Raw genomic sequence first — 25,194 nt, 5'->3', positions numbered from 1 at the left:
ACAGGGATTCAACCTGGCATTTTAACTGGTATTATCGCCTCGGACTCACGCTTAACATGTCGGCATCATACAATAACGTGCGGTGTGCTTTTAAAACATAATTTTGGTGACCGATTGTTGCTCTGTAGGTTTCACTCTAAGCGTCATGTTGTCACGTCTACATCCTCGATAAGAATAAGCACTATAGTTTATAGTTTTTTATAGTTTGTTATATTGTTAAATGGCTATTATTATTATTATTATTATTATTATTATTATTATTATTATTATTATTATTACTACTATTATTATTACTATTATTATTACTATTGTTATTACTATTATTATTATTATTATTATTATTATTATTATTATTATAATTACTATTATCATTATAATTACTATTATTATTATTATTACTATTATTATTATTATTATTATTATTATTATTATTATTATTATTATTATTATTTCACATACAAGTACGTTGACATTCTTAACTCTTAATAATAATTTTTAATCACATACCTTAATGTTCGTCCTCAGCACAAGACATTGCAACCTCGGTTTTAGTACACGTGGATTAGACAAGTAGGTGTCATTTAAAAATGAAAGCGGCTTATTGGTTGCGATATTGAAATTGACGCGAGTGATTGGAGCGGCGACACAAGAAATTGAAAACAATAATACAATTAAATTTCAAAGACCTGCTGAATGTTAACCATGAGAGCGCGGCGATAATTTCTGGTGTGGCTTAGTGCATAAAGTGTCAGCACATAGAGCTGAAAACCCGGGTTCGAGTCCCAGTGCCGGAGAGAATTTTTCTCCGTTCTATCCATTCTTCGCCATATAAATATTCCTTAGTCAGAACTACTTCTGATGATGGCCGACATTAGCTGAAACTAGTCAACTGGGAAATTACAACTTAGTTTATTTTAACACTTGAAAGTGGTTATATTAACTATATTACTAAGTGATATAAAGTATTAAAAATGTGTAATCAATAGGGCTAGAATTTTGATGAAATTGCATCTTTTTTCTAATAAGCCAGAAACATTGCTGCTTTAGTATTTATATGTTATGTGATAAACTGAGTATTTTAAGACATATTTGTTAGGGCATTTTTTGCATTTTTTGCCTGTTTCAACTCATAAGAGCATCTTTTGTTTTATTCGGTCATTTTTTAGACATTTTCATTTAATTTTGGTCATAAATCCCCATTATTAATGTAAATAATGTTTATTTCCTTTGATATTTTCTCTACATATTTTGTCCATCAATACCCAATATTTTGTATAATACTTTAATCGTTTTTCTACACAAATATTGCCATTTTGACGTAGTACACCCCATGTAATGGATCAGTCCAACCATCCCTTCAATATAGACTCCTCTATACCTGCTAGTTCCGGATAAGAGTGGCCTTGTGGTAGACTAAATGGAAACTACATCAGGTAACATAATTAAAGTATACTACTTAGAAAAAAATATGTGAAATTAAATAAACTTAAATGTTGGTACTATAATTTAATTTAATTACTAGTCTCAATATTAAGTAGTACAGGACCTTCTTTCCTACTAAGCCAGTTATGTAAGATCAATTTTTAGGGCATTTTAAGGACATTTTCAAAGATTTTTAGGTCATAAATATATTGTTTTTAGGACATTTTTTCATGATTTATAGGTCATCATAATCCTAGCCCTAGTAATCAAGATAAAGAATTGAAATATTCATTTGTGCAAAGCAACATGTGTCATTACATAAGGACATAGTGAAATTGCCCGTTGTTCTCCTTTTTTTTTCAGTAAAATGCTGTCATTTTTCACACCTTTCTTCTCCTAAGGCATTTGAGTCAGCACATCCTCAGATGTACTGTGAACTACACATCTGTTGCAGGATCACGTTCGCTTGATGGTGCTGGAGTCCAACAACGAGATCAGAGAGTTGCTGCAAGGGAAAGCCTTGCCCAGCACAAAGCGGCTGGAAGTGTCCATCCCTGGAGGCTTCAAGGCTCAAGTGCAACTCTGGCTGCCACCCAACATCGACACTTCTGGAAAAACAAAATATCCTTTGTTGGTTAACGTGTGAGTATATTATCACTCTGTTCTATTACAGTATATTATGTAATGACAGTTTTGGTGTACGTTTATTTGTTCAGATTTTAGGTCACGTTTCTTTAATTTTCCTCATAATTCATACAGGGTGCTCCATTACGAAACTTCCCTCACACCACAAGCTCAGCAGTGTTTTCTCTTATATGTCTCGCAGAATCAGCCGCTATTTCTACAGTAGTAACTTCAGTTTCTGAAACCTGTCTAGCAGAGAAAATATTTATACACAACTTAAAAATCTTATCTGTGTGTTCGAAGTGTCCTCTTCTGCTTCAATACATTTTTGATATCTCCGAAGATTGTTCTGATATACCTATTTACAAATGGATTTTAAGGAACCCGGAGGTTCATTGCCACCCTCACATAAGCCCGCCATCGGTCCCTATCCTGAGCAAGATTAATCCAGTCCCTAGCATCATATCCCATCTCTTTCAAATCCATTTTAATATTATCCTCCCATTTACGTTTAGGCCTCCTCAAAGGTCTTTTTCCCCTCAGATCTTCCAACTAACACACTATACGCATTTCTGGATTCTCCCATACGTGCTACATGCCCTGCCCATCTCAAACGTCTGGATTTAATGTTCCTAATTATGTCAGGTGAAGAATGTAATGCGTGCAGTTCTGCGTTGTGTAACTTTCTCCATTCTCCTGTAACTTCATCCCCCTTAGCCCCAAATATTTTCCTAAGCACCTCATTCTCGAACACCCTTAACCTCTGTTCCTCTCTCAAAGTGAGAGTCCAAGTTTCACAACCATACAGAACAACCGGTACCAGTAATATAACTGTTTTATAAATTCTAACTTTCAGTTTTTTTTAAAGCAGATTGGATGACAAAAGCTTTTCACAGAATAGTAATAGCAGACATTTCCCATATTTATTATTATTATTATTATTATTATTATTATTATTATTATTATTATTATTATTATTACATTGGACAGACGGGCAGATCATTCCAAACTCGATACAAAGAACACATTAAAGCAATAACCAGAGGACACAATACATCTACATATGCTGAACACATAACTAATGCTAACCACACATACAATAACATAAATACAGACATGGAAATCCTAGACATACAACCCAAAAACCAAAAACTCAACACACTGGAACAATATGAAATATACAGACATACTAAAACACACCCCAGTCAAATTCTCAACACACAGATCAATTTCAGAACACACACACTATTTGACTCAACTCTTCATCACACGAACGCACCCACACAACAGGCAGCGAAGTTGAGATAGCGCCGAGATCTAGTAGGGTCTGAGGATGGTGTCGAATAGCACCGAAACAGCTGTAAGCCGCACATGCTTACATAATTAACACGAGTAAGATCGCCATTTAATCAATTAATTATATTCAAGTGTTAAAAGTAGTGTACGAAAGATTCAACATGGATTATTATTATTATTATTATTATTATTATTATTATTATTATTATTATTATTATTATTATTATTGTTATTATTTGTAGCTAGTCGACGATGTATGCAATGGAGGAGAAAAGGCAGTGGCCACTCTACCCCATTATCTCCTGGCCTAGTTGTCTCATAAGTGGTGCCTTCTTGGTATCTCTTGTGAGGTTCAGAGCTGTCTTCAGACAGTTGACTAAGCAATTATTATTACTACTTATGGCTTTTAAGGAACCCAGATGTTCATTCCTGCTCTCACATAAGCCCGCCATCGGTCCGTATTCTGAACAAGATTAATCCAATCTCTATCATCATATCCCACCTCCCTCAAATCCATTTTAATATTATTCTCCCATCTACGTCTCGGCCTCCCCAAATATCTTTTTCCCTCTGGCCTCCCAGCTAACACTCTATATGCATTTCTGGATTCGCCCATATGATGATGATTATTATTATTATTATTATTATTATTATTATTATTATTATTATTATTATTATTATTATCGTCGTCATCATTAATGCTACTGCTGCTGATATTTAGTTTAGCTTTTTGTTCTGATTCCCAGTCAGAACTGCAGCTGCATTGCCCTCCACAACTAACGAAGTACACTGTTGTCAGGTATGGCGGCCCAGACTCCTACCAAGTGACGAAGCGCTTCACCATCGACTGGAGCACTTACCTGACGGTCAACAAGAGCATCATCTATGCTGCCATCGATGGGCGCGGTTCAGGACTGAAGGGCAACAAGATGCTGTTCTCCATCTACAGACACCTTGGCAGCCCCGAGATTGACGACCAGGTCAATGTAACCAGGTAAGCTTTGTGGCACGTGGGGGGCATGGAAGTAGAGCTCCATGCTTTCTTGATCTCGACACTAGAATGAAGTGATGTGGTACACAATCTGGGACTGTTCTGAAAGTTTTGGCATCACCTGAGTCAGGTTATACGAGTGTACCACCTGTAAAATTAAAGTTTCACCGATACAAATTCTTTTTCATTCATTCATAGTTTTCTGCCCAAGGGCAGGTCTTTCACTGCACACCCAGCATTCTGCAATCCTCCCTATTTTCTGCCTTCCTCGTAGTCTCCTCATATGATCCATATAGTGGTTGGCACTAACATACAAAAACAAAAACACACATAAAATTGCAACCGCATTCAAGAAATTAAACTACAACTTCGCATACAGAACAAATAACACTCTACAAAAACATCTCAACACACAAACAACACAAACAAACAAATACAACCACACAGGCGTATACAAACTCAAATGTAACACCTGCAACAATTTCTACATAGGACAGACAGGCAGATCATTTCAAACACGTTACAAAGAACACATCACAGCCATAACAAAATTACAAAACACCTCCACATATGCAGAACACATCACAAATGCCAACCACACCTACAGAGACATCAACACAGACATGGAAATACTACACATCCAACCAAAAAGCCAGAAACTCAACACACTAGAACAATATGAAATATACAGACACACGAAAACACACCTCAACGATATTCTCAACACACAACTCAATTTCAGAACACATACACTCTTTGACTCTACACTACGACTACGAATGCACCCACACAGGAAACAAGAGGCGCCAAGACCAACAGCGACCAGTTCCGAAGATGACCGAAAATAGGTCGAAACATGTTAACAAGGTACATTAAAATTTAACACAAGAAAGTTCTTATCATACATATTCCGATGATGTAGATGCTGAAAACAATGTATAATTTGAGACTAAACACAATTCAATAAGCATTTAAAATTGTTGTGCTGTAGTAATATCCATTTGTTTGTTTTTTTCAAAACTACATATGTCAGCAGCACAAGAAAGCTATTAATTTTCCAAGACAGCTCGTTAGAACTGTTTTTGTTACATTTCTTACACATTTTCGAAATCTGTACAACATATTGAATTTGTATTTAATTTCAAATAACTTTTTAAGAAGTTTTTCCTGTTTATCTCAAAACAAATTGTTGCTGACATGTGTTGTTTTACAAAAAATCGATTCAATTATCTTAAAGCTTTGAAGGCCAAGAGAAAATGTTCAGAACAGAATTAACAACATTTCTCTATATTCATAACTTATATTCAACTGATGAAATGTTTATGCTTGTAAATTCAATTAAACTGTTTGCTATGTATTGTATATTTCTATATAAATTTTGACTTGTTCCATATTTCAAAGCTACAATACTGATGTAAGACCTGTGGAATAGTATAAATAAAATGGAAAGTGAAAATGAAAATATGGGTGGTTGTTTTCACAGGTACTTACAGGAAAACATAAAGTACATTGACAGCAAGAGAACAGCAATATGGGGCTGGAGTTACGGTGGTTATGCAACCGGAATGGCGCTGTCCAAAGACAAGCGGAATGTGTTCAAATGTGGCATTTCAGTCGCTCCTGTCTCTGACTGGGGCTATTATGGTAAGTAACCACAACGTCTTGTTTATTCCAAGTCGATACAGACTTGTCTTCCTTCCAAATATTGCTTGTATATCTGTACAACTCTCTATGTGGAGGAAATCATTGGTTCATTAGTTTTAATTTAAACAGCGCCATTATCCCACATTTGTTGATGTGATTGAAACTTAGGTTACCATCTTCGAGGAAAGTGATTCGGCATTGAGGAAAATATCTCCAGAGCCATGCGTACTCCAGACAACATTAGGAACAACTGGATAATACCCACGGCAGAGCAATGTCGATAGTCGATGTTACTCGCTGGCCACTAGTCACCGGGCCGTACCGAGCTGTGTCAAACAGAAGACAATCGAAATGGTGGTAGTAAAATTCGCGACTATATTCTTAAATAAATCACTCTATTAGTCAAGTGCAAGATTTATACAGTACAACGACGATGTTTTGAATGTACTAAAAGAAAATGCTTATGTAGTAAGATCTTAAAGTAGGTTATGACAACGAAATAAAGAGGAAAAAGTGTGGTTCACGGAATATCGTTTATATAACGGAAAGTAAATTTCCGGTTAATGTTCACCAAAGCATTAAGTACATAATTATGACTGCGTTGCAGTTTATTTGTAGCCTAGACAAAATACTTAGCCTTTTACGAAAAAAAAAAGTTTAGGGGCCATGAAATTATTCACCGCTTTAATTATATTACCGTCTATCAATATTACGAAACAAAAACTGTAATAAAGGCCATGACCGACTAGAAACATCGATATCGAAGAGATAAATCCATTTGGCCGTGATGAAACAAAAGAAAATGCGAGAGAGATTTTAGTTCGAGATAAAATAGACACAATTTTGATGACCATACTGTTAGTAACTGGAGATCGCTTGTAAGTTCTGTCTTAATCTTCTATGTAGAAATGTCGTCCAAGCAAATTGGTGGTCCAGGGAAAATTCATTGCAATAGATGAGATGAGAGTAACAGTGGTGCTATCTCTCAGTAATGTTCAGAACGAAGGAGGTAGAGAGAAAAAGAAACAAATTTCTCCTTCTAACGACATAACAGACCAAAATCATGTTCTTATGTTGGCAACATTATGTATGTAGTTAAATTTGGTGGTAAACGTAATGGCACGGTTCAAAACTACCGTGGTAATTCTGCAGTATAGCGAATAAAACTTAACTTCAACTGTACACAAAACTAACGCAATCCTAATAATAATAATAATAATAATCCGTGGCGCTACACCCGTGAAGGGCCTAGACCAACCAGCCGGCTGCTGGCCTCACGCCCACATGCCAAAGCAGAGTTGGACGATCATCCAACCAGAATGAAGGTATCGTGTGGTTAGCACGATGATCCCCCCAGCTGTTATAGCTGGCATTCGCAACCGCATTTCGCTACCTATCGTAGCTCCCCAAGTGCATCACGATGCTGGGTGGGCACTGGTCCCATACACTGGCCGAAATTTCATGAGAAAATTTCTTCCCCCATGAGGACTCGAACCAGCGCGCATTCCGTAGCGTGAGCCCTAGGCAGGATGCCTTAGACCGTGACGCCACGGCGCGGAACAGCGTAATCCTAATACACTTAAAAAAACTTCAGAGTTAACTCGCTGTGTTCAAAATGCTGTGTCTAACGCGTGCTCGTTCATTCAAGTTTTAAAAGTAACAGAAATGCCAACATCCAACAACTGACCAACTGAACAAACATGGCTAATATTGCCATACTTACTTACTTACTTATTACTTACTTACTTATGGCTCTTAAGGAACCCGCAGGTTCATTGCCGCCCTCACATAAGCCCACCATAGGTCCCTATCTTGTGCAAGATTAATCAGTCCCTACCATCATATCCCACCTCCCTCAAATCCATTTTAATATTATCCTCCCATCTACGTCTCGCCCCCCCCCAAAGGACTCTTTCCCTCAGGTCTTCCAACTAACACTCTGTTTGCATTTCTGAATTTACCCACATGTGCAAGTTCTCTTCCTTCAATTGGTGAAGCAATTCCACATTGAGAAATGAGTTCGTCGAAGGAAATTGGGAAACCATATTATCATAATTATCATCATCATCATCTTCATGATCGTCATCATCATCATCATTCCGTGCAATTTTGGAATATAAAACTGAACATTATAAAGCATTTCTTTGTGTTTTGTGTCACTGCTTGGGCTTGAACATACAGGATTTTAACTGTTTTTCTTGTTTTTCATTCTTCAAGATACGATTTACACTGAGCGCTACATGGGCCTGCCGACACCAGACGACAATCTGAAGGGATACATAGACGCTGCGTTAACCAGGATCTCCGCGAATATTCGGAACAAGGAGTACCTGCTGGTGCACGGGACCCTGGACGACAATGTGCACTACCAGCAGTCCATGATGCTGGCCAAGACGCTGGAGCACAACGACGTCCTGTTCCAGCAGATAGTATGTGGCAGTAGAAACAGATTATCTCATGTTATTCCAGACAAACTGAATATTTTTATGTGTTTGAGTAGGCTTCCGCGGCTGGTGTACATGGTGTGTGGATAAGCTTCAGGGCTTCTACCGCGTTGTCTTGGTGTTATTGGCTGACGTTTCGACTGCTGTGTTGTGGCCATCTTCAGAGCAGTTGTTGGATAAGGAAATAGTCTGCCAGCTCTTATATATATAGTAGTCTCGATGGGGGGAGTAATTGCTGTGATAGGTCGTAGGTTCTCACCTATCTCACCTATCACAGCAATTATTCCCCCCATCGAGACTACTATATATATAATAGCTGGCAGACTATTTCCTTATCCAACAACTGCTCTGAAGATGGCCACAACACAGAAGTCGAAACATCAGCCAATAACACCAAGACAACGCGGTAGAAGCCCTGAAGCTTATCCACACACCATGAATATTTTTATGTTTCTCCTTGTCTGTCTTGTAGTCCTGTTATTCATTTATTGCGTGCAACTTCAGGCTTATTTCGCCGCCATTCAGTGGCTTATGCAGAATTTTGTCAAGGGGAGGGGGTCATTATTAAAATTGCTTACAATTTACATTATCGGAATTTTAAATTTTGTGTATTATTATTAGGGCTAGGATTTTGATGACCTATAAATCATGAAAAAATGTCCTAAAAACAATGCATGTATGACCTAAAAATCTTTCAAAAATGCCCTTAAAATGCCCTAAAATTTGATCTTACATAATTGGCTTAGTAGGAAAAGAGGTTTTGTACTACTTAATATTTAGATTAGTAATTAAATTAAATTTTACACAATTTTTTCTAAGTAGTAGGCTACACTTTAATTAATTATTTTATCTGAAGTAGTTTCCATGTATGATCGTTCACCTCTGCGTCGGTATGTGGACGTGAGGTCAGCAGTCGGCTGGTCGGTCTTGGCCCTTTATGGGCTGTAGCCCCATGGATTTACTTTACTTTTAGTTTCCATGTAGTCTACCACAAGGCCACTCTTATCCGGAATTAGCAGGTATAGAGGAGTCTATATTGAAGGGGTGGTTGGACTGATCCATTACATGGGTGTACTACGTTAAAATGGCAATATTTGTGTAGAAAAACGATTAAAATATTATACAAAATAATGGGTATTAATGGACAAAATATGTAAAAAAAAATATCAAAGGAAATAGACATTATTTTATATTAATAATGGGGATTTATGGCCAAAATTAAATGAAAATGCCTCAAAAATGACCGAATAAAACAAAAGATGCTCTTATGAGTTGAAACAGGCAAAAAATGCAAAAAAAATGCCCTAACAAATATGTCTTAAAACATTCAGTCTATCACATAACACATAAATAGGCCTACTAAAGCAGCTATGTTTCTGGCTTACTAGAAAAAAGATGCAATTTCATCAAAATCCTAGCCCTAATTATTATATTATTATGTTACCGTATATTTGTTAATATTATTATATATTTATATTAACAATATGAAATGTCAAATGCACAAAACGTTAAACAAACGTTTCACAATAAAGTCAGGACTCAAACTAACGAACGGGTGAATACCACTCTTAAAATGAGTTTAAAATTATTAACAATGCACAATATTTAAAATTTGTATTGCATAACTGTCAAAACAACATTTTCAATATGTTTCATAACAACTTAAATTTCATATTGTGTTAGTATTATTTTTATTACAAGGTCGGTACTAGGCGGTAGGTCTCTCTATAATAAAGACAGCATTGTTATAATTCGAACGTGCCACAACACAGGGATTATATTGAAGGAGAAGTAGAAGAACTATGCCTTATGTCGATGTAGTTTTTGTTACTCTGACAGTGAAAAATTAGAGAAGGGAAAGGGATTATGGCTAAAAAGATAGTACTCAAATCTAAATATGTCATTTTTTTCCAAGTTCAAGGGGGGGGGGGGGAGTTCAAATTCGGTAACCCTCCCTCTTGCGTACGCCCCTGCATTATTAATTCACACATCATCATCATCATCATCATCATCATCATCATCATCCATACCATAGCCCGGTTAAGTTCATGGTGTGACGTGCTGTACTTGTATAAGAGTGCAGCCGTTCGGCTACCCAGAATAGTAATGGTAAGCACAATAAGCCTCAGGCTGCAGTGTAAGCCTTCAGGTCCCTCCTCTGTACAAGAGAAAAAAGAACAATAGATACTGTTCTCCAACCAGGAGGTTAACAGTGAAAGGAATGTGCGGATAAATCGTGAAACGGCGAACGCCAGTAGGGGAAGTTATCCCCACCCTCGCCGCTTGGCACCTCGCTCTCCTGCATATGTTATTTCCTATACGGAGGGATTAAAAGACCAGGAAATTAACCGTGATCTAATTTTGTAACTAGGGTAGTATAAATATGTGTATATCAATGTTATCGTTTGTGCTTTGAGAGAAAGCCAATGGTGATGCGTCTACCCATGTGTGTGACCTTATGACATCAACATTCATTCATAGCATCACCCCACTGCGTCTCATTCCTCTGAGATTTTCTCGTGGTTGGAGTACAGTATTGTGTTGTGTAAAAAATAATGTTATCAAAGTATTTTGTTACTATTTTTTTTAACCACTCTGTATAAACGTCACTGTCATAATTTTTGTTCGCAGAGCTATCCTGACGAAGAACACGGACTGACGGGGGTGAGGCCCCATCTCTATCACACGCTGGGACACTTCCTGGACAACTGTTTCAATTTGAATGGAGATACAGTTTAACTTTACTCAGAGGTGAAAACATTAATCCATATGGCGTCAAATTCTTATGGCAGTGTGTAGTAGTTACCGGCGTGTGACGTCACTCAGAGGACAGCAGCTGCGTGATTGAGTGGAGAAGAAGCTATCGATGTGGTGAACACGACATCATGCTCTTAAATGTTGTCAAACAGGAATTACGTGTGCGTTAGTCTCATTTTATCAACCAGCAGGACATCATACAACAAATTTTGATGCGGAAATAATGGCTATTTATATCTCACTCCAACACCTACTATACAGAATAGATAAATTTCAAAATGCTGTCATTCTCTCTGATTCTAAAGCAGCATTATATGCAATAAATTCATATAAAATGATGTCAATCCAAATTAAAGAATGTCACAAAATGATCCAACAACTTCAAAAACTACAGAAAAGAATTCAGTTGCAATGGATACCTGCACATTGCGGAATTGCTGGAAATGAAACTGCTGACTTTCTTGCCAAAAAAGGATCCAATTTAATTCAGAATACAAATACAAGCCTACCTTTTACATCCATCAAAAGACTAATTAAAAATAAATATAAAATCAAGCAAAACCAAGCACTATGTACCAAAGCCAAAGATAAAAATTAAGCATTTTAATAAAAAAAAACAGAAATTATTCCAGAAATCCCACGTAAATCTGCAATAGCAAAATTCAGACTGCTTACAGAACACGATTATTTGGCCAAACACTTGAATAAAATAGGAATTTACACAAATCCAAATTGCCCTCTATGCAACAAAGAAGAAGAAATGACTGAAGATCATCTCATAACCTGTGAAGTTCTACCTGATGGATCCACCACAGAGAAATATTGGAGAGCAAGAACGCTAATGGCTTCGTTGCCAAAGCCCGGCATTAGATAACAACAACAACATGTTGTCAAACAGTAAGCATGCATCTTATGTCCTAACTGCTGGATTCAGAGCAGTGTTGAATTCAGGCAGTTTCCCCTAGGAGGGGTTGCAGAGGCTGTGGAGGGGGGGGGGGTTATTTACCATGGATTTATTGCTTATAGTACATCCCAAATATATGAAGCTGTCCACTTGCTCTACTGCCTCATTTAGAATTCACAAGTTTACCTTCTTTACTTTTCTTCCTATGACCATGGTCTTCGTCTTGTTTGCATTTATCTTCATCCCATACTGCTCACAGCTGTCATTTAGCTCCAGTAGCATATCCCTTAGTATCATCTCCTCTTCTGCTAACAACGCCATATCAGCCGCAAATCTTATACACTTTATTCTTCTTCCTCCTACTATCACTCCTCCCATGTTCTGAAAACAATTCTTCACTAAATCCTTCAAGTAGATGTTGAACAGGATAGGTGATAAAGGGCATTCTTGACGTACTCCTACCTATTTCGCTTTCTTCTGACATTTCTTGTCCTATCCTGACTTTGACTCGTTGTTTCATATATATAATGTAAGCAAGAAACTGAAGACGTGTAACTTGATATGCCAGAAAACTTGGAACAGGTTGTTATAAAATAAACATAGACAAGATGCAAAATCTCATTAACGGTAGATTTTAAATATTACGTTAGAACTGATAATGTGCAATACCAATAGTTCAGTATACTTATTATCGCAGCGGCCTCATGCTTAACATGTCGGCATCATACAATAACGTGCGGTGTGCTTTAAAACATAATTTTGCTGACCGATTGTTGCTCTGTAGGTTTCACTCTAAGCATCACGTTGTCACGTCTACTTCCTCAATAAGAATAAGCACTAGTTTGTTATATTGTTAAATGACTATTATTATTATTATTATTATTATTATTATTATTATTATTATTATTATTATTATTTCATATACGAGTACGTTGACATTCTTAACTCTTAATAATAACTCTTTAATAATAATTTTTAATCACATACCTTAATGTTCGTCCTCAGCACAAGACATTGCAACCTCGGTTTTAGTCCACGTGGATTAGACAAGTATTGTCGGACCACCAGATCTGTGCCCCTTCAGCGCTGTCGTCGTTCTTGGAAAAGTTAACGCCTGTACTCACTCCATTCCACCCGCTTTCCTCCCACCACAGCAGGTCACGAACCTTGCCGAATAGGGATGTTGCCAAACTTCCGTCAAACGGTGTCATAAATAACTGGTCCTCCATGCTACAATATCATTTCTTTCAATAAAAATACATCTTGCATTTCTACATTTTTTAAACCTAAATCCCATGTCTCGAATCACTTTCCGTAGTTTTTCTCTCCAACCTTGGAAATTATTGCTTCTCTTGCAACCATCAGTAATTTCTTCAATGTCGGAACTTCTTTCTGCACGGTATAAAATTTTTGCATCTTTCTTCTTAAAATACATCGGTCCATATCATCTACAAGAATTAAAGATTCCCTTGGTCTGTTCTTCCCTGGTGATTCTAGCTTTTCATCTCCTGCACAGACTCCCTCTCTCCTGATTTTCTTTATTAGGAGCTCTGACCTGCCTATATAAATTACATAACATGTTGTATTAGTATTAGTTAAGTAAGTAATTTTAATACGTAATCAACTGAAATAAAATAAGCCTCACCTGTGATCGCAGCTGCTATTTTCGTTGCCTTGTTTATAGGAAAGAGATATTGACCTGTTTGTTTCTCTTCATCGCAAAATGCTATTATGTACTTGCTTAATAATATTTCTTTCGCCACTTCGTGCTACAGTATTCATGTTGAGTTGACAACACTCGACTGCAAGTGCAAATAAATTGTCCTGCAAGAAGGCCAAAATTGTCAGTAGTGGGGGAGAGAAAGGGAGAGAGATAGAAAAGAGAGAGATAGGAATGCAGGGAGAGAAATGAATTACCGAGCCTGAGAAGGAATAGGGTTCAGTTCGCATATCTTACGGGGGCACAGATCCGATAGTCCGACAATGGGTGTCATTTAATGATGGAAGCAGCTTATTGGTTGCAATATTGAAATTGAGGTGAGTGATTGGAGCGGCGACATAAGAAATTGAAAACAATAATGCAATTAAATTTCAAAGACCTGCCGAATGTTACGCACGAGGCCGCTCAAAGACCTGCTGAATGTTAACCATGAGAGCGCGGCGATAATGCCTATAAAGCGAAATTAATTTCCTCTCAAGGGAGAGGAACTCCACTGCCCCCTCCTGCCACGTCTTTGAATTCATCACTGATTTAAGACTGTAATTATAGAGTTTCCTGTGTTCTCTAAACTTTATGATGAATCTTTGTGTTCATTTTCCTTCCTTGTGTTCATTGTCTGAGAATATATTTTAGAAAATGGGAAACACTAATAAGAAACAATCTAAAATACGGCATCTGAAGTCCAAAAAAAGATCACAGTCAAGGAGTTGTCCAGGAAAGCTGACTCTGCAAATGGTACTGACTCACATTAGGAGATTATCCTAATGTGATCAGTACCATTTGCAGAGTCAGCATTTCAAAATTCACTAAATATTTCTTCATTCTTGATTACAGTACAATCTTTAACACTTACATAATCACTTATGAACTATTACGTTATTTAAATAACTACTTCACTGTGTCATGGTGGTAAAATAAGACCATCATTTAAATATTAACACAGTGAAGTAGCTATTTAAATATTTTTATATTTTAGAAAATGGGAAACACTAATAAGAAACAATCTAAAATACGGCATCTGAAGTCCAAAAAAAAGATCACAGTCAAGGAGTTGTCCAGGAAAGCTGACTCTGCAAATGGTACTGACTCACATTAGGAGATTATCCTAATGTGATTCAGTACCATTTGCAGAGTCAGCATTTCAAAATTCACTAAATATTTCTTCATTCTTGATTACAGTACAATCTTTAACACTTACATAATCACTTATGAACTATTACGTTATTTAAATAACTACTTCACTGTGTCATGGTGGTAAAATAAGACCATCATTTAAATATTAACACAGTGAAGTAGCTATTTAAATATTTTTATATTTTAGAAAATGGGAAACACTAATAAGAAACAATCTAAAATACGGCATCTGAAGTCCAAAAAAAGATCACAGTCACACAAGGAGTTGTCCAGGAAAGCTGACTCTGCAAATGGTACTGACTCACATTAGGAGATTATCCTAATGTGATTCAGTACCATTTGCAGAGTCAGCATTTCAAAATTCACTAAATATTTCTTCATTCTTGATTACAGTAGGCCTACAATCTTTAACACTTACATAATCACTTATGAACTATTACGTTACTTAAATAACTACTTCACTGTGTCATGGTGGTAAAATAAGACCATCATTTAAGTATTAACACAGTGAAGTAGCTATTTAAATAACTTAATACTTCTTATGTTTTCTTCGCATAATGACTCTTTGTGTAAATACCGAAAATTTAGTAACTTTCATGAGGAATGATGAAAGGGGCTCATTAGGTACACAACAAAACATGTTGTATGACTTGCATTGCAACTTTGGAGACAGAGTGGAGATTCCATTCAGCTTACAGTTATGTACACGCCCTGGGTTAGGGCATTGGCACCCTGAGCAATGTAAATTTTGGCACCCGCCTTGTTTTAACTTTACCTCTTCTGTTACTTAGCAAAAAAAGTGAAACAATAATTGCGTTAATTCGCCAAACAAGAAACTTTAATAATAATAATAATAATAATAATAATAATAATAATAATAATAATAATAATAATAATAATAACAATAATGTTGTTCTGTTGTTCTGCCTGACAAGTGTTAGGCCACAAGGCCTGTTATGGTCCCACATAAAATTTTCACGCCATCTCTTAGCAGGACGACCCACACATCTTTGGCCTTGTGGTACATAATTATAAACTGCCTTTGGGAGTCTACTATTACTCATTCTTTCCAAATGATGTTTCCAATTAGATTGATATTGAACAATGTAATCTAAAACTGGTTGAGTTTTTAGTTCCTGTAAAATTTCACAATTTCTTTTCAGATCCCATTTAGTATAGCCTGTTGTTCTTCGCATGAATCACATTTCACAAGCCATTATTCTACTTTCATCTGCTTTCCTCAGTGTCCATGCTTCGCTGCCATAGCTGAGCATTGTTCGTGCCAGTAATAATAATAATAATAATAATAATAATAATAATAGTATATATTTATACTTACGACTTTTAAGAAACCCGGAGGTTCATTGCTGCCCTCTCATAAGCCTGCCTTCGGTCCCTATTCTGAGCAAGATTAATCTGGTCCCTACCATCATGTCCCACCTCCCTCAAATCCATTTTAATATTATCCTCCCATCTACATCTCGGCCTCCCCAAAGGTCTTTCTCCCTCCTGCGTCCCAACAACAACAACAATATTAATAATAATAATAATAATAATAATAATAATAATAATAATAATAATAATAATAATAGTAATAATAATAATGGCTGAATACATTATTCACCAGCAATTGCACAACAGCTGGCCATGTGCGTGTATTTTTCATGAAAGACTGGAAATAATTAAATGATGGTTAGTGATTGAGAATTACTGAGCAGGCAAACTACAGTATGAACAGGGCCTAGTGAAGTGAGGTACTACTGCATTATACCGGTACCGTATGTGGCAAACGTGAAACCTTACGTAGAAATAGTTATTGACTATGTTGTACAATATTTTATTAGTATTTTTCTTGTCAATATTCTGTAATGCTCCCTTCTGGACAGAAGTCTGAGTACGGTACGTCCTTGATTAAGGCAGCAAGTGCGTCACAAACTTGAGATATTGTTAGGCTTGTACAACTTGTCCAGATAATTTGCGTTGTGTTCAGGGCTCCATGTAAGAGCTGTGACTGGGTTTTATCAATATAAATAAATTTGAATTTGTTTGCTTAAAAAACAATCAAAATGTAAATTACATCTTATACGTGTCTTTATTTTGATTAAATTTAAAAAATTCACTTTTTGTGGAGGAGAGCGACAGCTGTATTACGTATTCTTTCTTTTTTCCATTGTAAGAAATTTGTGTCTGTTGGTGACATTCCATGACATCTTCTGTTATTCTTTAAAGTCTGTTGATGTTCCTTTCCGGCAAAAACGTATTACGGCGAACGCCAGTAGGGGAAGTTATCCCCACCCGCGCCGCTCGGCACCTCGCTCGCATGCTCTCGCACTTTACAAATATTTTATTACAAGTATAGTTTTTTCATAAATATATTTATAAAAAGTTTCTTTGTTGTATTTAACATCATTATAATTAGGTACCATAATAAATACCGGGATCAATTTTTCTTGCTTCTGCATTAGTGTAGCAATTTTGGGTTAAACGAGCGTTGAGCGGATTCTGCCGATTTTGGAATAGACACCGACGCACTTAGGTTAGATTAGGTTAGTTTAGGCTTTTATTATCCCGTCAAGATGAAGGTGAAAGCGATTGAGTGTGATTTTTTGTTTTCTATGTTGGCAGTTCAAGTACGTCGGTGTCTATTCCAAAATCGGCGGAATCCGCTCAACGCTCGTTTCACCCAATTTTGTTTTACAGCAGCCATTTTTGTCCTGCTACAGACTTTTTTAAGCTTCTCCCTTGTCGCAGAGTCCGAGACTTCTTTGTAGCGCAGGAGATATATAACTGTAAATTATATGCTATTAAAATGTTTTAAACTGTTATATTTGCCCTCGTGCTAAATAGAGTCTCTGTGCAGACACGTTTCTCATAGGCCTATACTTTCAATAAAAATAATATTGGTTGTTCCTTAAAATATTTCAATAATATTTTTAAGTAAATAAATTTTCAGTCAATTCTTGAGTCTGGTTAGTGAAATACGTTACTAGTCAGTAATACAAGTAATGGAGGGGGAAAGGAACTGGTCACCTTACTCCATTATTTCCTGGCTTAGTTGCCTCGTAGTGATGTCACTTATGAGGATCCAACAAGTTTTCGGACTGTTGACTAAACATGCATACAAAAATATTCGTAATGGTCATGTTGCAGAGCTAACATATAGGCTACAACTCAAACTTTGAACGTAGGCCTACATAACAATAGGTAGTGAAATCTGGTTTCGAAAACCAGCTATAACGGCTGGAGGGGTCATAGTGCTGACAACACAATAAGTACCTCTGTTCTGGTTGGATGATCGTTCACCTCTGTTGAGGCATGTGGACGTGAGGCCAGAACTCGGCTGATCAGCCTTGATCCTTCGTGGGCTGTCGCGCCATTTATTATTATTATTATTATCATCATCATCATCATCATCATCATCATCTTCAAATCATGGAATGTGCGCAGAGACTCGTTAAAAATACAGATGGGATTTCTGACTGTTTTATGGGGACTCATAGGCAAACAAAAGATGTGCAGAAGAAATTTATACCAGTATTTATTTATTTATTTACTACCAGTATTTGAAATAAATAAGAGCCTTGTGAATTTCGATGTTTTTATGGTCTACTCCAGGCCTAAATGTTAATGAATTATTTATTTTACACGTAACCTTCGAATTTTTTCTCAATATCCAGGCCACAACAATGGGAAATAAATTAACCACTGCCTTCTTGAACTTCAATATCGTTAGGATGAATGGAAATCTCATGCATATTTTAATGATCCTCTATGTCAACATAATGATAATGAGGATGACGAAGAATGAAGCATTAGTGTGATTAAGAATGTGACTACTTTTTATATGAATCTTTGCTTCCTAATGTGTCGTGATTAATTTGGAAAGCAGAGATAAAATAATCTAAAATCGTAGCTTGTTTGTTACAGTTTGAAACTAGATTGTAATTTCCTACCAGGAAGTCTTTCATGGGATATCAGATATGTGAGGGTGATCTCGAAATGCCCTGAATTGTAAAGCTCGAGCTATTGAGAATTCTACAGTCGCAGCCTTCTGTGGGGACCTGACTTTGAGTGGCAGGTTCTTTTGACTGAATGGTATGTTCTAGATCTCAGCTACTGTGATACTGTGGCAACTCTATCATCTAAAAAGCTTCAGTATGCTTTATATCAACTGTTATTTTTGTGTACTTTAAGTAAATATAAATAGTTAATATATTCAGATATAAATTTTAGGTTATGATGAAGCCTAGGAGTGTTAAATATACCGGTACATGTTATAAACATTGTGGATGTGTAATTATTTGAATTATTTCGGTTGCCATTCTTGTTCCAGACGTGAGAGTGACAGTTATCATAGAAAGTGGTTATTTCCATGCAGTGAACATGTAAAGGAGATTAGAAAACCTAAATTAATTACCGGTACTATTTTGTCAATATTAATGTTGACATGGAAGGTGAAGCACTTAAACTCGCTCTTATTTGAAGAACAGAAACACTCCTTGGTTTACATATACCGTATATAAGAATTGTAATATAAAAATACAGTTGTATTGATTTCCTAATGTAATTCGTAATAGGCTATTTTAAATAATCATGTTTATGTACGCCATTGATATTCACTAGTACAAGTAAGGCTAGTCAGAAGTAATGTTTCCACTGCAACATACCTACTTCTCTGGATATTGTTTGATAACGTCATTTTCAGTGTGACAACCATAAAGGCAGGATTATTATAATTGATGAGACTGAAAAATGTCAGGCATGCAGCCATAGTGAGATGGCATTATCTTAACAGACGATGCTTGAAATATGTTCCATGGTGCATTGCCACTCGTTTTGGAGAGAGTTATTTTGATTTCGTGTGAAGCTGACGAAAAACACTCTTGTTTTTTTGTGTGGCAATCCTTCGTCCAGATTGCCACTTCTGGCTAGCCCTACTAAGTCTTACATATGTACCGTGTGTTTTTCATGGGTACTGTATAGGGCATAGGGAATTAACATTACTACGGTACGGTACCATAAGAAACCTATGCAATAAAGAAATAACTTTATCAGTTGGTCAAATTTGGAAATTAGTAGGCTTTGACAATTTGTAAAACAAGACATCATTGACTTATCAGCCATAAATGATATTCTTTTGTTATGCTAAAATGTATATTTTGTTATATTAGCTCCCTAAATTATTATAGAAGAAAATGTCATTCAAGTTTTTTGTAGAGAAAAAAAAAAGCTGTATCCAATCATACCACTAGAAACAATTTTTGGCTGGGGATAAAAAAATCTAAAAAAATAATACATAATACTCCCACCACAGAAACTGCACTAATTTTTAATCATGCTAATCATAGTTAACTATGGATTACTAAAAACAATTGAATGCAAAGATATTGTTGTTTATGGTTCATTTGTTAATCTGAGAAAATGTATTCCATGAAAGAAAAAGTTCAAATTATTAAACGGTATTAATTATACTGGAAACAGTGCACATAGAGAATGCAACAAGATATCTAACATACAGCTAGCAAATGTCAGACGAGAGTTTTATAATAGGCTTGGTTATTGTTTAGCAGCAAATGGAGGTATATTTGAACATTTATTGTGATTTACTAATTTACCATGAAATAATGTCGGTTAAACATTTGTATTCTCATCGTTAATCTATAAAAAATGAATTCACATTGATATCACATTCATTTGTTTTCCCTTTTAAATTTTATCATGACTGGTTGGATCCTAAACTATTTTGTTTTAAACACAAATGTCAGTTATCCATGACCTACTGTAATTAAGTTTTCATTAAAGATCGTTATAATTACTTTTTAATTTTAAATAATTCCAAACATGCTCATAATCAAAATATTAATTTAATGAAAAAAGTGGATGCAGAATTTTTTTCTCTACAAAAAACTTTAATGACATTTTCTTCTATAATAATTAATGGAGCTAATATAAAAAAATATAAATTTTAGCATTGAAATCCCCTATGATTCTTGTGGTACATACGTTTCTTATAATTATAACAGTGTTAAATTTTTATGTCCTATAACCAGAAAGACACACGATATATGTAAATAATGAACTGATATGTTAAGCAGGAAAAGATGTATAAACATCTCTACGTGACCATAATGTTGAAATTGCGGGAATTTCTTACTGTTTAATTATTTTGATCGAGAAATGAAGTTTTAAGATACGGTGTTGTTAGAGTGTAAGTTGTTCAATGTGTGTAGTTGGAAACCCCCTTTCATATGGTGCAACGGGGGAAAATACTAATACTGCTAGAAGTGTATTGGTCAAGACTGCCAAGTTACTCAAACCACAATGAGGAATAAAAACATGTAATCACCTCTTGATGTGTAAATACTCTGAATGTTTAAACGAAAAATGAGTTAATATTTATTTATAGTATGTTCTTAAAAAATTAAGGTACAGATGCATTATAGGGGCCAATCTCCTTATTGGTTGAATGGTATGAATGTTACTATCGATATGTATTGTTGTTACAATCGATATAAAATATGTTGCCAACTTCTAAATTAACAGTCAGTTTTATGTTGTTGACTTGTAGCCTGCTTCAAAATGGAAATAACGGCAGTAACAGTAAAATATATTTTCCCTGGACCAAAAATATAATACAAACTGACTAAAATCACATCTAGTAATAAACTACTTAAATCATTTTTATTCATTTTTTTAATTTGGTAGCATTTAATGCTTATCGAATATCGAATATTAAAAACAATAATCGAACCATTATTTCCGCTGACCTTTTTTGCGTATAATGTGTGATGTGTGGCCCCTATAATGCATCTGTTCCAAAATTAATTTTCATTTTATACTCACTGTTTGTCACTTCTAGACATATTCTCCAAATTCTTGTTTAATTTAACATGTTTGGAAACATAAAATTTTTACGAGTTTGACAATTGCTTAAAAAAAAAAAAGCGACAAGAGATTTTTAAATCCCATTGACTGCGTGGGTATGTCACAATACTGGCTGACATCTCTTCCATGTTTACAAAACTCGAATCATATGAGACGAATTTGTCCAATGCTTCCGTTTGTATTTCCTCGAAGGTTTGCAATCACTTCATGACGTCACTGCTTTCCGTTACACATGAAATATGGCATCTTTCCTATTTCTATCTCCAATAAATTCGTAATTATGTGAAAAACTGTATCTTAAATCAGATTTCCATTTCAGACTCCTTGGTAATCATATCTTCTACATTGTATATGAAGCTGTTATTCTTAAACAAAAAACTGATCAATTTTGTAATTTTTTTACTCATATTCTTGAAGAAAGCCCTTCCACTTACCACCTACTCTTAAACAGATACAGGATTGTGTTTTAAAATCCGGAATATCTGGAGTCCTGGTATCAATACTTTCCGCTCACTATTGGATTTTAACTGAAGCTACTTGAACCTTCCATTCTCCTGTACTGGAAAGTTTTAAATGATGAAACAAATGTAAATGTGAAATTTTTAAGATGTGAGAAGAATATTCTATCAATATTATGATATAAATCAAGATACTTTCAAATACCGTGAAGAGAGGTCATTCCTTTACAATATTCACTTCTTGGAGCTTTCTCACTAACCTAAAACTGGACTGTATCTAGATCCCTAGGATGGACAGACATCTACTATGCTACATGTTAGTTTTAACAATGGGACTTATTTTTAAGTCTTGCAAATGTGAACACATCTGGACAACTGCTACCAAAAACAGCTTCATGTGTAGCTATGCTTGGTATCAACATTTTTCAATTGACGCAAAAACAGATTCTTGTTTCAAGCAGCTTCTTCTGCTCTTTTTTCTTTGTCTAATTTAAGAAAAAAATTAGTTCTACCATGAGAACTGTTCACAATGCTACAGTGGTGCCCAAACCATACGCTTCTGGTTTGTGTCTGGTAGAATGTGAGACACCATGCATCAAGACATGTGCTAAACCATTAACTATTAATTACCACTAAAACAGTTAGTGTAATGCAAATCTGGCTTTCATGTAAAGCTCTCTGTGCAGCAGACTTGAATAATTTCAAGGGAAAAATTGTTCCGGGGCTAGGCTTCGATCCTGGGACCCTTCACTAGTGCACAAATGCTCTATTGACTGAGCTACCCAGGAACTATACACGACACTGTTAAAATTTTTCCCTTTATATCCACACAACTCAAATGGGCTGACAAGATGCCAGAAACCCAACTTTGAGTGCACACAAACTCTGTGTGACTTAAATTGTGGCTTTCTGTTAACGTATCTACAGTAATGTATATATTATGCAAATGTGGCATCTTGTCAGCCCATTTGAGTTGTGTGGATATAAAGGGAAAAATTGTGACTGTGGCGTGTATAGTTCCTGAGTAGTTCAGTCGGTAGAGCATTCATGTGCTAAGCGAAGGATTCCGGGATCGATGCCCGAACCAATTTTTCCCATGAAATTATTCAAGTTACTGTAACTTTTAACAACCTGAGAGAGTGATGTAATAACTGAATTTTATTGTTGAGTTGGGCAGTAAATTGCAATACTTACACTCGAGAAATGTTAAGCAGTTTTGCTATGTTGGCAAAAGCAACCATACGCGGACTTCTTTTTTTGTGGTTGCTTGAAGACCTTATCGACCACAGATAGCCACACTGCAAGCTAAGCTATTTGTCGTTGGCAGTTTAAGAAAGCGTCTGTCATTTCCAAAGATATGGTGTCAGCAGCGAGTGGTCAGCATGTCGCAATGTGAGTTGCGCTCGACCACCGACAGCGACAATTCTGTGGGTGATATAGACCACTCACGACCACAGACGTCGACAGTGACTTCAGTTTGTGGTCCGTGTGAGTTACCATCATCGGGTTCCATACTAATTCCTAACTGCCCACAAATTGACCACTGTTTTGTGGTTGTGGTGTGGTTGTGCTGTGGTCCGTGTAAGTTGAGCCTTAGGTAAGAGGATGAAATGTTGAAGCATTCCTGTATCAACCTTAATGACGAAGTCTGCTGCAAATGTCTAGAAATGTGTGCAGTATTATGTTAATATGTATGCATCGCCATAAACATAACATTTCAGGAAGCATTACATTCCGAATATTGAAGTAATGTGTTTGATTGTGCTCAGTGGGATCTTTGTGTACTGACCTGATCGTGACTAGAGAAGAGAGACCAGCATTTCAAGATCTGCATGTAAATGTAATTTACAACAAGTCTCAAAATGACGAGACCATACCTTACCTCTGACTGTATAAATGATGTATTTTTATTTGAATGTATAAATTGTAAAATATATGAAACACACAGAATTTCTTTCCTTATCATGAAGACTGTCCTGGTTCCCACCTCTGATGCTATCTTTTCTTCTTCCTTCATCTCTTAAACATTATAATGATTATGGTAATGGTGGCATTGTCAGTGGTGCTAGTATTTTGGTGGTGGTGCTAGTATTAATAGCAGAAATAGCAGCAGACACCGTTGATGAAATCTTGGAAAATTCAGGTGGCCCAAGTTTTCTGTGTCTATTCCTGATTACGATTCTCAGAAACATAAAACATATCAAATATCAGGGGCGTAGCGTGCATGGATGCGGGTGATGTGTCGCATCCCCTGAATTTTTCTGAACAAAAAATATATTTATCATTATTTACCGGTGCTTTATTTTGTGTGTATCGTGTTATACTTGTTACATATAATAATAATTATTTTAGGATTACTTTCAAATTGTAAATGTCGCTGCTACAGCAATGGAAATATATTACACGAAGTGCCAATTTATTAACGGCGAAGCTCTTACTTCCAAGAAATGTGACTGTGTATGTCGCATCAGTAGGAGTATGTCAGAGCGAGGCAACATTCAACTGCTGAGTGGAAGAACGTCACTTATACTGGTGTGCAGACTGCAGAGAATGCAACGTAGATTACGCATAACCGCCCTGCGCCTGCGTGACAAAAATGTGACACTATCCGTCACATCAGTTGAGGGCTATATGAAAACAGGCAACTGCTGAGTGGAAGAACATCACTTATACTGTGAGCAACGGATGTGATATAGGTTCCACATTTGGCGGCGCGTGTGCCTATATTAAATTTTTCTGTGTTTTTTTTATAACTTTGCTGCACGACATATTTTGTTATTACTAATATTCTGTGATATATAACAGAATATGGCGACATTGAAGGAGTTTAAAAAGGAACAGATGTCAGCACAGACAGTCTGCAAATGCTCTCCTTGAACATGCTCTCGAAGTCATTAACGATTTTGATTGCAATG

At 36.1% G+C, this 25,194-nt stretch overlaps 1 protein-coding gene across 2 annotated transcripts in view; it reads left to right on the top strand.

Annotated features, from left to right (window-relative positions):
* ome (dipeptidyl peptidase 4 omega) overlaps nt 1-24,229 on the top strand; it is a 349,535-nt gene extending 325,306 nt beyond the window's left edge. For both annotated transcript variants that reach the window (XM_069842324.1, XM_069842325.1), the window contains exons 12-16: nt 1,877-2,064; nt 4,142-4,336; nt 5,817-5,977; nt 8,195-8,406; nt 11,053-24,229. In XM_069842324.1, the coding sequence (XP_069698425.1) occupies nt 1,877-2,064; nt 4,142-4,336; nt 5,817-5,977; nt 8,195-8,406; nt 11,053-11,160 (864 nt within the window). In that variant the 3' untranslated portion in view covers nt 11,161-24,229. The remainder of the gene's footprint in view (nt 1-1,876; nt 2,065-4,141; nt 4,337-5,816; nt 5,978-8,194; nt 8,407-11,052) is intronic.
* The last annotated feature ends 965 nt before the right edge of the window (nt 24,230-25,194 follow it).

Source organism: Periplaneta americana, chromosome 12, assembly GCF_040183065.1.
Source record: "Periplaneta americana isolate PAMFEO1 chromosome 12, P.americana_PAMFEO1_priV1, whole genome shotgun sequence".
Taxonomy (NCBI): Eukaryota; Metazoa; Arthropoda; class Insecta; order Blattodea; family Blattidae; genus Periplaneta; species Periplaneta americana.
The sequence above is the reverse complement of the archived record's forward strand: the minus strand, read 5'-3'. Positions and strand labels throughout refer to the sequence as shown.